This window comes from Sinocyclocheilus rhinocerous, unplaced genomic scaffold (genome assembly GCF_001515625.1).
Source record: "Sinocyclocheilus rhinocerous isolate Xijiao unplaced genomic scaffold, SAMN03320098_v1.1 scaffold1084, whole genome shotgun sequence".
NCBI lineage: Eukaryota > Metazoa > Chordata > Actinopteri > Cypriniformes > Cyprinidae > Sinocyclocheilus > Sinocyclocheilus rhinocerous.
In genome coordinates, this window is record NW_015656001.1 from 169,824 (window position 1) to 187,287 (window position 17,464).

The 17,464-nt window shown below is 38.0% G+C and overlaps 2 protein-coding genes across 4 annotated transcripts in view; both read right to left on the reverse strand.

Annotated features, from left to right (window-relative positions):
- LOC107719113 (dual specificity tyrosine-phosphorylation-regulated kinase 1B-like) overlaps nt 1-13,635 on the reverse strand; it is a 50,938-nt gene extending 37,303 nt beyond the window's left edge. The window contains exon 1 of the mRNA XM_016526455.1: nt 12,904-13,635. The gene's annotated coding sequence lies outside the window, so the exon portion shown is untranslated. The remainder of the gene's footprint in view (nt 1-12,903) is intronic.
- Nucleotides 13,636-15,878: 2,243 nt separating this feature from the next.
- LOC107719115 (alkylated DNA repair protein alkB homolog 8-like) overlaps nt 15,879-17,464 on the reverse strand; it is an 8,450-nt gene continuing 6,864 nt past the window's right edge. For all 3 annotated transcript variants that reach the window (XM_016526458.1, XM_016526456.1, XM_016526457.1), the window contains exon 11: nt 15,879-16,698. In XM_016526458.1, the coding sequence (XP_016381944.1) occupies nt 16,204-16,698 (495 nt within the window). In that variant the 3' untranslated portion in view covers nt 15,879-16,203. The remainder of the gene's footprint in view (nt 16,699-17,464) is intronic.

A 17,464-nucleotide genomic window follows, 5' to 3' on the forward strand; every position in this document is an offset into this window, starting at 1 on the left:
CAAAAAAAATCAACAATTTTAAAGAACATTTTATTAAACTTGCAACTTTGCCATTCAGTAGTGTACTATAAAAAAGTATACATGTAAACAAGCCATTGACGAAATGTAAAACTAAAAGAGTAAAAATGTAAACAAACCTAATAAAAATGAGATAAAAAGAAAATAATTACGAAAGTCTGAGAAAGTCAGCATGTTCTTAATGTCAATATATCCACATGTTCTGGGCTTCTGTTCATTACAGCTGTGAGTGCATCTACAAAGGGAAAAAAAAAATATATATGTTTCAATTAACCCTACCAGTTGGGTTTTCACATTAAATAAATGCAATGTTTAGAGTCCACTAGAATCAAGTATTAAAATGTTATTATTAAAAGTTATTAAAAAATTTAAGTATTAAAAGTACTCTTAGAAATGTGTAAACAACAGATTTAAACAGACATCTCCAGCATCATGAAAAAAATGAACAGAGGACTTCAGTAGTGAAACTCCAAATAAAATCCAAATTTCTATGAAATCCTTTTTTAAAGCAAAAGTAAAGTGCAACCAAAAATAGAATAGTCGAATAGAATCGACGAATCGCGACAGCCCTAAAACAGACCAGATTTGTTCATGTGAGTAAACTGTCCTCTCATTGGTCAAAGTTTCACGGTTTATTTTCCGGGATTCCACTTAGCTGTCACGGCTGTCATCCGTCAGGATGGAACGACAACAGCTTTTTTTATTTATTTTTTTTTAGCTGTCCTTATATTAATTTATCATTTTGAGCAGGAGTCCAGGATTCATCGGGAAAACATTTTTAAAATGCACATACTAGGCGGATCCGAGCGCGATTGCCGTGTTCACATATGCCCAAACGAACCGAGCTAAGGGGGGAAACGCGCCAGGTTCCGAAACAACGAGCCAGGTGTGAAAGCACCCTAAGACTCATCTACATCTTGGATGGCCTGAGGGCAAGTAAATACTCAGCAAACTTTTATTTGGGGGGGAACTATTCCTTTAATAAGCCAAAACATTCAAGGAATCCAAATACCTTGTGATTTTTCTTTCCCTACCTCATATATAATCTAAAAAAAAAAAAAACATTTAGGCTAAAATGTTTTACATATTTTACATACATTTTGTAATATTTTTAAAGATCTAAAGATTTTTTTGCATTTTTAATAAAAGATGAATTAGCAATTAGTCCAATGACTGACCATCCACACAAAAATATTAGCATAAACAAATTTCAAAGAGTCCTGAAGAGCATCCCAACCTGAATCACCCTCTGATTAAAACAGCCATTTGAATATGCTTTACAAAATATGTTAAACTGTAACAAAGCCTCATGTTACCAAATTACAGTCTGTATCAAAATACTCAACAAAAATCTGAAATAAAGTTAACATTAAATCTAAACTAACTCTAGGTATTTTCTTAATAATAATAATAAATAAACATTATATATATTAAAAACCATTTAATTTTTGTTTTAAAAGAGTCTCAATCTTGCTTGGCTTCTGTAATCTTTCATTAAAATGTAATAACATTCTCCACCTCTGAAATTATTTTACTTTTCTGCTAATGTCACATAAGCAGCATCAGTGGGTAAAATAATCCTGATCAATAGCCAAATAGCATTTAAGCAGCATTTTATCATACTTACATTCATGTCCAATATACTTTGTATAACATTGTACAAGTAAACTTGTTTGCAAATGCTACTTGGGTATGATGTCTGGATATAGCTTGTTTTGGGTAATACCCATCTAAGCATAATATATGTATTATTACTTTAGACAAAGTCGAATAGTCATTGGTAGCTGAAGATTTAAAGCATGAATTTCAAAGATGTCTATAGTTATAGTACAGGTGGTTTTCGAAAGCAGTGCTACTGAACATACAAGGACCATAAGGTTGACAGCTGATTTCCACCATGCTCCTTTTTTGGATCAAATATACCCCTGACATTTGAACTGTTAAAACAGCAATCCTCAGACCTCGGCCCACATGAACACCTAATGCCCTTCTGCCACCTCTCCTTCTCTTCTTCCTCTTCCCTCTGTCTGTCCCATTCCTCCTATACTGCACATACGATGTGATTAAGCTTCTGTTAAACCAGGCATAATCTCTAGAAGCTCTGGCTATTTAATTCTTACTGTGCCAGTTTAGAGCAGTCATGGAGCCTGGCAAGGGGTGTGTGCAGGCATGCAGGCACACAGACAGGCACTTTCGCAGTCACAGTCAGTGCATGAAGCAGTCTCCCACTCCCATGGTGACAACAGGGCCTTTTACATGGACACATGCAGTTTGCTAACCATGGGCTTTGAAACAGGCATGTTACCAAAACGCACATACAGATGTTTAAGGATGGGCACAAGCATACATCTAGAGATGCATGCATGTGCATAGCCAGCCAGCCTTTTGCAGTCAAGTGATGAAGCAGACTGACAAGCTTGTTAGTATTCATTTTGACAATTTGTGGAACCCATGTATGCAGTACGGGTTATCTAGGGCAATCTGGATGGATGCTGGATGTCTATAGGTGGGCTAGGATGAGACTAGGATCATCTCAACTCTACATCCATTGCCTTGGGGTTAGGGTTTCCAACTACAGCTTTCCTGAAATATAAAATAAACAGAGTTTCTGAATTGCTGAATCACCTACATGTTTGCAACATTTAAAATTTTTATAATTGGCAAAAGCAGCCCCAAAAGACAGCTGGAAATTTGCATAAGATGGTGCCCAACCTGATGGCAAACGTTAGACTGACTGTATACATGAGTTGTCTTTGGACAAGACCAATGTTCTCATTGTTAACTAACCACTAAAACTGTTTAAAAAGTTTCGTTAATTGAAATAAAGCTGAAATAAAATAAAACCTAAAAATTAGGTAACAAAAATCACCCCAAATTATTATTATTTTTTTTATTAATTACTCACCCGCATGTTGTTCCAAACTCGTAAGTAGGCCTGTCGCAATAATCAATATATCGACTTATCACGCAATAATTGAAAATGTTTATTTACTATTTATTCAGGTTTTTTAAGGCATCTAATATTTTGATACTTAATTTCCATGATCTAGATATTATTAAAAATTTAAGTTTTGTTGTCATTTGGAAGTGTGTAGGCCTTCTTGCATTATTATGCGGTTACATTATGATTATATATTCAGTGGCATAAAATGGTCTTTAAAATGACAATAATATCGCTTATCGCAATTATTTCTGGGGCAATATATCGCACAACAAAAAGTTGTTATTGTGACAGGCCTACTTACAGGTTTGGAACGACATGAGGGTGAGTAATTAATGACAGAATTTTCATTTTTGGGTAAACTATCATTTTAAACGAAAATTAGAATGTTGACTTGGTAAATAACAGAAATAAAATAAGTTCAAGTTGAAGTACTTAAATTACTAAAACTGAAAAAATAAATAAAAATAAAGCTAAATAGAAATATAATGACAAAAGCACATAAAATTACAAAACTTTATCTATAATAAAAATGGAATGAAAAAAACCTATTGTAGCATATAAACTCCAAAATATCACTGAACACAACACGTCTTAAAAGTTTCTCCATTTACAAGGCTGTAAGAGTATTCAAATGCTAGTTCACCCAAAAATAAAAATTCTATAATGACGATAAAGATATCATTTTAAAAATAGTTCTAAAACAAAATGAATAGTCCATACCTCGACGATAACAACATAAAACATTTTTTTTCTGTGTTAATGAATGATAAAAACATGGACAGCCAATCAGAATCCATTCTGCTTTAAAGAGCTCAAGCAGGTGACATATCTGCAGTGTGTGCTTATTATAAACAGAATGTTATATCATGAGTTGATGTGGACACTAATATAATTATCTTACTAGGAATAAACGGGCCTTTCCTCACCATGATGATAGGGTCCAATGTTTTGACTTTTTAAGTATCTTTTGTGTTCCACAAAAGAAAGTAAGTTAAATGAGTTTAGAACGATATAAAGGTGAGTAAATGACAAAATTTTCATTTTCGTTGAACTATCCCTTTAAATTGTGGTTCAAATGTGTTGCCCAGGACTACTGTCACCCCATCACGTGATACCAACTGATGCTACATCCTGACATAAAGTGTTGTGAAAAAGTTTTTGCCCCCTTCCTGTTTTTTTAATTGTTTGCATATTTGTCTTGTGGCATGTTCTCAGTTGCTCCTGATTTCCTTCCTTCTTCTCTTTTCTCCTTTCATCTCTTCCCCCAGTCCTGACCCACTTTCATCTCCCTTTGAAGAGAGAGTGACCCAGCAATGTCCCTGATGAGGATCCTATACTGTTCTGCCCCACACTACCCCCACGTCAACGTATCCATAGAGACATGGGCCATGTAAATACATCCCATATTCCATGACATACAAGCCTATTGAGTGCTGCCATGCCATCCCTAAAGTCTGTGTATGATAGAGGAAGAGCAAGTGAGATTTACAACTTGTTCACAAAGCTCTGGCCATAATAAATGCAATTTTCTCTCATTAGTTCACTGATTGTGAGGTAAAGCATGCCACACACAAGTATGAATTAAAACAAAGTATCTAAATGTAAAAACAAGCATTTTTTTTGACAATGCCCAACAGTGACAGTTGTTGGGCCTAGGCCTGTCGCAATAATCAATATATCGACTTATCGTGCAATATATGTACATGACCTCAATAATTTTTGGTGACGCAATATATCGCCCATTATATTTACTTAAAAATTCATGGCCATTACAGAGTTGATCAAGAAAGCTTAACTTCTAACTTCTAGTATGCAGTAAATGCAGTAGTAAACCTGATACCATGGTGAATTCAATCACAACACCGGGGTGTAACAGTATAAAACATGGACGTCATCACAAAAATAACTATTATAACTAAGCTAAAGCTACATATAGCCTAGCTCAAATTACCAAGTTCATCAAGCTCCTATCCAAACTGGCTTTTTGCAATTCAACTAGTATCTGCCTAGAGATACATGATAAATAATGTGAGGAAGTTGAACTGGGGAAATTCAGGTGTAGGGCTGCATGTGTCTCTCACACATACTCAAAATAAACAGCAAGATTCTTCAACATACACTAAGGCTACGTCCACACAAAGCCAGAGCTTTCCCTATCCGATCTTTTTTCCCCCTTGTCTCAAGAAATATCTGCGTCCACACGAAACCACGAAACCGACACAAAACGATGTAGTATACATGCCAGACCAGCATGTGGCGCTGTAATTCTGCCACAGAGATACACTAAAAACGGAGAAGAAGACTTGGACTATGCGCGTAAACCTTGCACGTGGTATACAAACGAACATGGAAAAATACATTTATTAATCTGTGTTAATGTTAGTTAATAAAAAGACAATCGTTCAGTGTTTGTTCATGTTTTTGTTGCTGTTCCGTGACGTAGCGGTGTCTGACTAGGGGCGAGATGTGGGCTGATGACGTCATCGTTTCAGAAAATATACAGATTCGCTGCCCACACGAAAACGCAAGGGCGGCGTTTTCAAAATTATCCATTCTGGGACCCGGTTTCAAAAGATATCGGTTTCATCGTCTGGACGAAACGCCTATACGATACAAAATTTATGCGTATACAGGTAAACGCGTCTCTGTGTGGACGGGGCCTAAGACGCCTCGTGTTCAGTAAGGCTGCATTTATTAGATCAAAAAATAATGTAAACTATAATATTGTGAAAGAATATTACAATTTATTACTGGGATGGTAAAGTTGAAATTTCAGCCATTATTCCAGTCTTCAGGGTCACATGATCCTTAAGAAATCATTCTAATATGCTGATTTGGTGAAACATTTCATATTATTATCAGTGATGAAACAGTTGTGTTTGAAATAGAAATCTTGTGTAACAATGTAAAAGTCTTTAGTGTTAATTGCCCTATAAATTGGTGGTCAATTTATATGTAATGGCCAGTGGCTGATAAATTATAATGCAATTTAATAACAGCAGATAAGATGTGTATAAAATCAGTTATTTATTTTACAACATCTTTTCAAAATTCAATAAAACCTTTTGAATACAATGTTTGATTTTGAGGCGGATACTAGGCTACATTAATTGGCCAATCAGTCACAGTTATTGGCTGATCATTTTGAATATAATCCAAATAACCTGACCAGTGGATTGTACATCAGTCTATCAATGCCGTGAGTTTAGGCTAGTATGTTGTCTCCTTTCTTAACTAGATGACAGCAAAGGTGGTAATGAAAATTTAAGATTTATTTTGACCTGTTACTGACTTGATAGGTATGAATAGGTTGAAATGTACAGAAGCTGGAGTTGAGGCCTAGCATATAACAAATGCTATATCTTAAGCAAAGGTGCTGCTCAATCAGAAGATTCTGGTTCGAATCAAACATCCGGTTCCAACTCTCCATCTATAAAATATATAGACATATAATCATATAGTATATAATTAAACTCACAATAGCAGACTAGAAATTATAGTATGTCCCAACAGTTATAAAAGTTTGTTTACATTCAGTTTTAAATTAATATACAACAACAATAAAACAATGCCTTTTTCACCTTGGGAACTAACAAATGAATTCAATGTTGTGGTCATGTCACGCACTTGACTTTAAATGGCTATTCTCTCATGGTGCAGGGATTTGCACGGGATGGTTAAAGATTACTAAAATGATGAAGAAAAGTCTATTTAGGGAGCAGCTCATAACATCTTTATCCCATCCAGCTCCACCAATGACTTTCTCACTCTCTCTCTCTCTGACACACATACACACATCCATCTTTACACCTTTCCTTTTAGTCTTTCGACTGAATAGGAGATCCATTTATCTTGATTTATCGAGATCTCTTCTCTCCCAGTTTATTCTAACTCCCTTTTACCTTTCCCGTCTTCCAGACTCGCTCCTCCATGCGTTTAAACTCATTCACCCTCTCTCTCTCCATCTCAGAGATGCGTTAAGCAGGTCAGCAAGGCAGGGATGCTGAGAGGTAAAAAAGATCACCACGAAGATGAGCAACTCCCTCTTATCGCACACATACACAGAGGATGTTAAAACACACATGCATTCTGACCAGACTCACACACGTTATCACAATAACTTTATTTCTCCACACAAAGCAAACTGAAAGCTTAGATTACAGCAAAAAGGTCTAGCTTTTACAGGTTTGCTTCCACAACTACTGTTCTTGGATGGTTCTCTTCTGAACATCAAAGTATATGAAGGAACCCATGTATGTTGTCGGAAAACTTTTGTGGATGTCTACTCAGATCATCTGAAGAAGTGTGAATACAAAATGTGTGTGCAAAACTTGCCAGGGAGTTGCTAAGGCATTATAAACCATTTTAGCATGTTGCCATGTTCTAAGGTGTTCGGAGTTGTTGCTATTGCACTGCTAGGTGCATACTTGCAGGCCCGAGTCAAAAGAGTCCCCACAAGTCTCTATGGCTTTGTTCATACAATGCAGGGGAAATCTTAAACCTGATTTTTTTAAATGACAATTGAAAATGCACGCCATACATGGCCATACACCATTAATTATGTTCTACAAATAATTAGCTTAATTCCATAGTACCTTGAATGTCTAGATGGAAAACACATCATTTGGTCAATGAAGTGCATTACTGTGCATTGCTGAAACTTACAGGGTTTCTGGGCTCAAACACTGACCAAGACTGCAGCGTGTAGAGGTGGGGACTAGACCAGAATGACTCACTCACTCACACACACACACACACACACACACACATTACTGCTGCTAAAGGGTGCACCTCAGCAAGGCAGGCTACTCTTTGATATGGGCATGCAGTGGTCAAGAAAGAGCGGACAGACAGTAAAGGACATAAGCACTGAAACTCTCCCTACAGGAAAAAAATGTCCACATCACAACCTGCACCAAGCCAGACTGAGAAAAAGTATCATCCATACTGTTGCAAAAGAGATTATAAGTTGGTCTTGGATACAAGAGATGTCCTGTGTGATTTCCGTAAGAGTACCATCCGTGCTTTTATGATCTAACTTTCCATTTCTCCGTACCTCCATCAAGACACCAACACCTGGCTAAATTACAGCTACTAGCCTCTCTCGTACCCTAGGTATCCACCAAGCCAGTTCAACATCTACAAAGCCACTGTGTGCTTTTCATTACCAATTTATGAGCCAATGGGAAGCTGGAAGAAAACTACATTAGGAAGGCACAGGCGGCAACAGCTTATGGAAGGAAGCTGGGAGAAAGCCAGCTAAGATGCTCTTGACCGGAAGTCTGCTCTTGTGTGCCCTTTTTTATGGGTGGCGAACTTTATTTTTTTGCCAAAACGCAGGGTCACAAAGACCTGAATTAACTTATGGTCCTGCAATGTGATTATGAACTGTAAGGTTGAATCTAAAAACATAAAAAATCAATCCATCACTCATGTGGTTAGCAAATGACACCATGAGAGATCCATTCAACTTATGCTGACAACTCATGAATCACGTTAAAATGAGTCTATATTAGGGTTGGGCCGATAGACGATGCCATCGTCGATGGCTGATAGACATCACGATGTTGAGCCGGCATCGTGATCCCCCCCCCATACCCCCCGCAATCTGCCGCATCCCAATACGGTGTTCGGAAACAAAATGACGTGTATACGGAACCCCTAAAGGAACCCCTAAAGGGAATAAATACGAGATGGGAGGAAAATATATATTTCAATATTTTTTCAATATATACTGGTATCGGTATCAGGCCCGATACTGAGCTCCTGTACTTGTACTCGTACTCGTTAAAATGCCCCGATACCAAACGCCGATACCACACAGCATGTGATAAGTGCCATATTCAGACAATGAAACACCGACATCAGACAGCAGAATGGAGTTATTAGAGATTAAGTATGTCTACGAAGTATATGTATGCAATGAATATAATGTTAAACATTCAGTATTAACGCCTGTATAGCTGAAGATGCTACTACTGCTAATAAATATTAATAAATCTTTATATTCAAAGGAATAATCACATCTGTTTTCTTTTTAATTTTAACAGTAAACCTCTGTTGTGCAGCACTTTGTTTGCCAAAAAATAAAAAGGTTTAATTTTCATTTGATTATAAATTAAATTAATGTTTTATGCCTTCATCTGATTACCAGAAAAATTAAGAACATTTTATAGGGCCCTACTATTGTTTAAAAAGGACCCTATACAAAAAAAAAAGAACAGGTTTAAAATACAGGCATGTGGTTTTTAATTTCTTTTTATTAATTCACTATTTGTAAACTGATGTTTACTGTTAATTTTTTAGAAATATCAATAGCATTTGTATTAAAACTATATTCACTGAATGTAATAAAAATAAATTGAGAATCGAATCGAATCGAGAGCTTGCGAATCAAAATCGAATCGGGATATCTGAATCGATACCCAGCCCTATAGTTAATTTATGTAAGTGAGGATAGCAAAATAAAGTAAACTGTGACAAATTATACCCAAAATTTCTTCATACAGTGGACTACCAGTAAAACTGATACAAATTTGGGACCAAAAATTATTCAGAACGAGTCTGGAAAAAAAAAAAATGTAAGTTATTTTTTTTTATTCAATAATGACATCAAAGTGACCTTTACTACCAAATGGACAGGTCACTAAACTGACAACACTTAGAGGTTGAATGAGTTTGCCGAATTGGTGGGAAATGGCTTTAACTACGATCCCTTACAAGACAAAGCAATTAACGTTTAAGATGGAGGCTGTAAACACTGCTCCATTTCCCGATGCAATTTCCCTGTAATGCCTCAATTTGATATGTAAATGAATTACGTTTCTGTGGATCTCCTCAAATGAACCTATTTCTGGTCTTCGATTCAAGTCAATGAAAAAACTTGACCCAGGTCACCAAACCCTTTGCCCAGCTGGCAGTTTAGATGGTGACGAGCAACAGGAGCAAGTCTGTATGCAAAAAATTCATGATGTGAAGAACTTACAAAACACTTACAAAACAGCCTCGGCAATCTCAATGGAGAACGTACTTCAGTATAAACAGTTTTCATCCACAGAGCCACATGTTGACCTCACACGCAAGCCATGCTTTAGAGGAAAAGCTTGTTAGGAGCCACATCCAAATCGATGTGTTAGGCTATATGCTATCTGATGAGTGAAGGGATTTGTCCTGATAAAGTAAGGACAAAGTCACACAGGGACAGACGGACTGAAATACTGATAGGGAGGTGGGCTATGGGAAAAAAACAGCACTTTTCTACTCTAGCTTTCATCATGAGTTTACAGAAAGATGAGCAAGAAGGGCCTAAATGCAGGTTAATATGCTCAAACAAGTCTATATAAACTGTGTATTTGTAAGAGCGTGTGTGTCCTCTCCTTCCAGAGCTATCAAATTTAGTAGTAGGCCTATGTTACGAGATGAATGGGGAATACTGCACTGTAAAAAAAAATCCGTAAAATTTACGGTAGAAAACCGGCAGCTGTGGTTGCCGGAATTTTACCGTAAAAGTAGCAACGTTTTAGGTTTTACGGTTTTAACTTAAATTTACAGTTAAATACCGTAATTTCATTAACTGATAAAATGTTATTATATACCCCTACATGACCTCAAAAATTTTTGGTGACGCAATATATCGCCCATTATATTTATTTAAATTAATGCCACCATGTTTTTTGCATTCCACTTGTGCCTGTGTCTTTTGCAGCTTCTCGTACATAACATGGTGTAGACATGAGGTGCTAGTCCAAATTTAAAAAATGCTTCTACAAAAAAAGTTTCATCTGCAGATATGGCCTTGTTTAGAGATCTGTGCCTTTGTGCATACGGACATCTGACTGCTAAGTAGTGATTGTGTTTTTCAGCAATACATGCAATATATCGCACAACAAAAAGTTGTTATTGTGACAGGCCTACTCAGGTGGTCTTCGAAAAGACTAACTAGCTTGTGTCCATCCCAGTTTGATTTATGTCAGCTACAAGAAATGAATGGCAACTACAATCCTGTCTAGGATGTTCTCGCAGAATACACATCTAAAAGTTGTTTATGTTATACAAAATACAGTATATTGTGTCCATTTGAGGCAACATGGTAAAATTTGAGTTTGAGGCTTGATGTAGATCTAAAGTTTAAAAGTTAAAGGTGCAATAGGAGATCTTGGAAAATGCTAACTTTAACCTGATAGCACTGAAAGCGAACGCAAGACCTTGCAAAATACCTAATATTACAAGTAAATCACTGGCTATCTCTTTAAATGGAATGAGTTTTCAATACAAATGCTTTTTGGCGGCAAAAAAGCCCCCTTTAAAATAACCCCACAGTACGTTTACAGTCGTTGCAATATTTCGTACAATGAAGTTAGTTAGTCTATTCAGAGCCCCGTGTCACTCTGCCACGGACACCAAAAGAAATCCAAAAACAGAGCTTGTCACACATTAAAAATAAATAATGTGGCCAAAAAAACAAAAAGAAACTAGAGAGGGTTGATTCATTCATGCTCAAGAGCACAAAAAAGCATGTAATATTTTAAATGATTCTGGAAAGGGAGATAAAAGAGTCACTATTTTAAGGGACAGGTGGCTCCTGCATTTCAACAAAGTACTGTGCATCAAAAAAGATGTCTCAAAAGAGACAATCTCCTATCATGCATCTCTTTTTTTCCCACCTCAAAGCAGCCTAAATCCAAGATTCATCTACAATCCAAATGATTCCACCCATTTTTGGTTCTGAAAAATAACCAAAGCATCAATCCTAACAAACACAGTGACAATAATATGCATGTTTAAACCATTCCTAAAGGTGACAATGTCTAAGGATGCAGTATAAAGGCTGATCGAGATGGCAACATGCAAAAGAAGAGCAGAAGTGTGTCCATTTTGAACCGGCATTGCTACTTCAGCACCACAGCAGAAGCCTTGCAGAAAACGCTATGGAGATGAGGGGTGTAGGCATAGCCAGATTTATCCACACACTGGGTAAATGGGCCACATCCAAATGTATTACAGAAGTGGATTGTAATAAGAATCAGTCATATATTTCCCTCCAAGCATCACGATTGTGCACGTATGAACATTATAAGGAAAATTGTAACGTCACCCTATATATTAAGATCATTGGAATAAAGTCGCGCTTTTATTCACAAAAAAATGACCTAGCACGGTCATATGTTTTGTTAAACGGTAAATACGTTAACCAATGCGTTAAAAAAACAACCAGATATCTGTCAAATTTCGATAGCTTTCAGGCATTCTGTGCACAAGATTTGCATCCCATGCAACACCGCAGTTTTGCATTAATGTAATTGTGGCCGAGCTGATGCTCTGGGATTTTTTTATCTCTCTCTTTTTTTTCTTTTTGTTTTAAACAGCCATTACATGACGACTGGGTGTCTAAAACAAACGTGATGGGCTAACCTGACTCATCAATCTGAGTAATGAAAAGCGATAATCGAAAGATGCGAAGAAAGAAATTGAAGGTCTCGTAATCGAACATGTTCATGGGTGCATGGCTGCAAACGCGAGTCATGCAATGGATTTGACTGATGCTTATTTTGTACATATCGCACAGAATTAGCTGCTTAATACTCGAAATGGTTGAAAAGAGATCGGGGAACATATATTGCACGGTTTTAATCATTGCAAATCACATCCACTGACAAACAAGCAGCCTGGCTGCCATGAGTTGAGCCGCTGCTCTCTGGATGGCACAGGAGGATAACGTTTAAATACCTGCTCGTGGTCTTTTGCATCTGACCCAGTTTACATGAAGTAACAAACCGAATATGTCCCCACTCCCTCCCCAAAGCCCTGGCCTGTGCATCAGGCATATTTGGGAACACGGTGTCTTGCGAGGAATAAGGAGGGAACAGGCTGAGAGTATCCGCGTAAAACAGACGATAGTAAGTTAGCGTTTTTGCGTGTTAAGAAACCAACTGTAGTCTTACCTCAGCTTCGTGTCCAGCTTCCCGAAGCAGCCATTACCAGTATTCCCCCTCTACCGTCCGAACCTCCGCCACACAGGTAACGTTACCGGGGCGGACCGAAAAACCGGCAAAACGACCCCTCTCCCCCCGAACCGCCACCCCTTCGGACGGGTTTCTGCGATCGTCTCCCGAGAAAAAGACGAAACGCGCAGGCTATCGTCTTGTCGTCGCTCTACAATCCCTCTTCAGCACATTTGTCTTTCTTTTCACAGTCCCCCAAAAGCACAAATGAGCGCGGCAGGAGCATCTTCAAACCCCCAGCGCGGCCAACCGCCGATCCGGTGAGCAGCGGCACATGCAACCGTGACAACCGCCTCTCGGTGCTCCGCGTTAGTCCGCCTCGACGTGGGAAAGAAATCGCTGGTAGTAGCGGTGGTGGTGGTGGTGTGTGGGTCTCGGCGGCTAGCGCTCAGGCCAACCGCGATCACATCGCCCAGCAGCGGCAGTGTAGCAGCGCGTCGCTCGCGGTGGTTTGCAGCAGCAGCGAGGGGTGAGAAGAAGAGTGATTAAATGAAAAAAAAAGGAAAAAGAAAGAAAAACGGATGAACTAAACCGGGGTTTCTTCGTCGCACCGCTACAATTAGCGATGTGCATTCACCAGGGACCCCCCCTCACTGCCGTTAATCTCGGATCTGCTCCGCGGCTGCTTGTCGCTTAGAGAGGGTCTGCACGGTAAAGCGCGTCCCCGCTACAAAGCGCGCTCGCCTCGGTGTGTGTGCAGTGTTCACAAAATGGCCGCCTAAACAAACCCTACAACGGGCTGCGCCCAGCGGCTGTTAGCGCGATTTGCCTCGGCATTTGCCTGTGCAGGGGAGGAAAACGATGCTTTTACGGGAAAGATGATTTAGAAAACGCGCGCTGGAGTGCCTTTTTGGCCCGTTTCAAGCTATTAGAAAGTGATAGGTTGAAGCCCAGGCAAACGAACAATGCCGAGGCTGTGGAGATGTGAAGCAGAATACTTCCAGAGCTAATCTACGACCATAAATGGTTATGACTAAGAAAACTTTTTATCTTAATTTAGCTCAACGTTTATATTTCAGCACAACCGATGTGGGACAAGACAATGATGCGATGAAGTACTTGGGAAGTTTTTCCAAAATGTTGTTTTCGTAGGTTATTACGTTAACAAGTTACATTTCCCCCCGTTCAAAACAGTTTAAGACCGTTTGCTGGTTTCAATGGTTTTTAGAGATGTTTGGGGCTTTTTCAACTGGGCAGACCAGCTTGGTAAGAGGAGAACAGTTTAAACCAGCCAACACCAACAAACCAGTTTAAGCTATTATTTTTCTGCTGAAAAGTGCCCATGCGTCTCATTAACTTGAATATATATATATTTTTAAAAACTTTGAATAATACTAATGTCTCAATATTTTGGGCTTTACAAAGCACAACTTGCTGCAAAGTTCGGTTACAGGCTTCACGGGATCATAACCGATAAAACACGTGCTAAAGCATATTACGCCACCGCAAATATATTGTATATATAATTTATTTCTTGCGTGAAACCACTTGTCTTTTTTTATGCGATACACTTCAGTTTGGTTAGTTATTTTATAGTGCTCAAATTCAAGTCACTAATGACACTAGTTGATAAAACACGAAAGCATAATAAAAAAATATATATATATGTGTGCGTGTATATTTTATATATATATATATACACACACACATATATATGTGGCATAGAGTCGCATCGTGAAAACGTCGCGCTCAAGTCTTCAGAATAGTGGGGTACTTCTTCAAGAAAGTTTTATCGAGGGGGTCGTGCAGTGGATGTGAAACTGATTAAGTTAACCTCGGTCTCTATGTACACCCTCTTTCATCATCTTTACATGAATTCCTCATTGTTCCAGGCCGAGGACACCATTTAAAACAGTCTGATTGTGTCATGTGCCAATGGGATAAAAAGACAAGGTCACAAATGTGACCAACTCCCCCCACGCAAGACATTCACACCAAACATATTTATAACCTTTTAGGCGCATTGTAGGCTTTAACATTCACACATCTGTAAGATTTTTGTGGGGACGTTAAGACTGAAATAAAGTCTGTCATGAATTGACCCCTACGTCCCCTCTCTCTATTCTTTCTTCATGTGTGAGACCTACCGTAGTTTATGACAAAACGAAAAAGTATATATTTAAATTGGATATAAATGAATTGGGCCGCCAGGTCAACCTAGGTTACTAAAATAAAATTTAAACATGCAGGAAGTTCGTCATCAAATTCAAGGTGAAAGTTCATACCTTTACCTCTGGCAAAGATCGACGCCATCTAGTGGTGTACAAAAACACTACAGTGAGTTCAACAGCGTTGAAAACCAAAAACAATCTTTTCAGGTCAAGTATACTGTACTGTTAAAACGGTCAGTAAATATGTTATTTTTAAAGAAATTAATACTTATATTGAGCAAGGATGCGTTCAATTTATCAAAAGTGACATTTAAAAGCATTTATAATGTTCTTTTTAACATTCTATTCATTAAAGAATCCTGAAAAAAAAGATTGCTGTTTCAAACACAAAAATATTAAGCAGAAAACCTGTTTTCATCACTGATAATAATAAGAAACGTTTCTTGAGGGCCAAATCACTATATTAGAATGATTTCTGAGGATCATGTGACACTGAAGACTGGAGTAATGGCTGCTGAAAATTCAGCTTTGCCATCACAGGAATAACTTACACTTTAAAATATATTAGAATAGAAGACAGTTATATACAATATTACTGTTTCACTGTATCTGTTGATAAAAAACGCATCCTTGGTGAGCATATGAGACTTCTTTCAAACACAATAAAAATCTTACCAACTCTAAACTTTTGAACAGTACTGTAGAGAGACAGAGCTGGGACCCCCTGTATGCATAGTGCAGAAAATTATAAGGTTATATTTTAAGCCTGGGCACTAATAACATGCAAATGTTCCATATTAATGTATTGACATACTTGTTTATGGTGCTTACATTGCTTTACTGTAGAGGTTGTTAAGTGATAAAATCATCCAGGCATAAATCAGCAGAAGTCAGGTTGACGTTAACATTGTAACACAGTTTTTCATTGCAGGAGAGAAATTAATTGAGGTAGGTTTTGTACCAGAAAGAATACAAGGCAACATTTTGTACTGCTTTACAAAAACGTATCAACATACTCAGTAACGATTCTTCAGTGTTTTATTAGCTGTCGCTGCATGCACGAAAATTTTATTTTAAAATTGCATTTATTCAATAAGCTAGAATTAATTTTTTTCTGTGGAATATTATTCTATGAAGAGTTACCATGTGTCTTCTCCAGTTCCACACACCAGTTACCCTGATCATGGTAGCTCCTAAGCACTTTAACACCCGTCACACCACCACAACAACACATCTCCTCCAGCTCTCCCTGCTGGAAGACATGATAATAGCGGTGAAATACAGGGCCCTGACTCATGTTCTCCAAGGGGCCGTTTGTGCTTCCACTCCCCGCTCCCTTGTTCTTATCCGCATTACATTTTAAGTGCCATGGCACCAGGAGATCTTGGGAAAGGAAAGCTGTGCGGTTAGTATGGATGTGGATTCTGGGCTGTGTCACATTCTGCTCCTCTGTGCATTTCATGTCTGAACTCATCATCTCCACACTAGCTCCAGCTGTTCCTTCTTTCAGATATTTTGATTTCTGGTTGTTGTATTCCTGCTCCATGGCCCAAACGTAGATCAGAGCTCTTCCTCCCACCTTTAATAACCGAACCAGCTCTCTGACAGCAGCCTGTCTTCTCTCCTAAGAACACATGCACTTTGTTCAGCATCATGTACAGATTTGCATATTACTTTTTTTGCATTTATGTATTTAAAAAATGTTTTGATCCAAAGTGATTTATACTGCATTTAAGATGTACATTTAGTCAATTCATGCATTCCATGGACATTGGAACAATGATCTTGGCGTTGCTAGCACCATGCACAACTCTTGGAGAGAGAAGAACGCAGGAATCACATTTTTTGAGATTTTTATGAGATTAAAAGGTTCATGTACTATGAAAATATTTAGGAGAAAAAATATTTATTGAAAATAAACTGTAAAAACACCTCATTCACAACTTAAAGACATCAGACAGATAAATAACTGTCATGTGGAGGTAATAAGAAAGCCAGAGAGATATTATCATTCCTAAACACCAGAAAAACTAAAGATTACATTATCAAAGTAAAATGTACTAAAGTTTGGGGATTTTTAGTGTTTTTGAAAGAATTTGCATTTATTTGATAAAAATATTACAATTTAAAGGGGTCATATGATGCTATTTTAAAGATCATTATTTTGTGTATTTGGTGTAACAGAATATGTTGACATGCTTTAATGTTCAAAAAACACATTATTTTTCAAATACTGTACATTATTGTAGGTCCTCTATGCCCCGCCTCTCTCAAACGCTTCGTTTTCTACAAAGCCCCCTCCTTTGACAAGCGCAGTCCGCTCTGATTGGCCAGCTGACCCAGTGCACTGTGATTGGCCGAACACCACAAGCACACCTCGGAAATGTAAC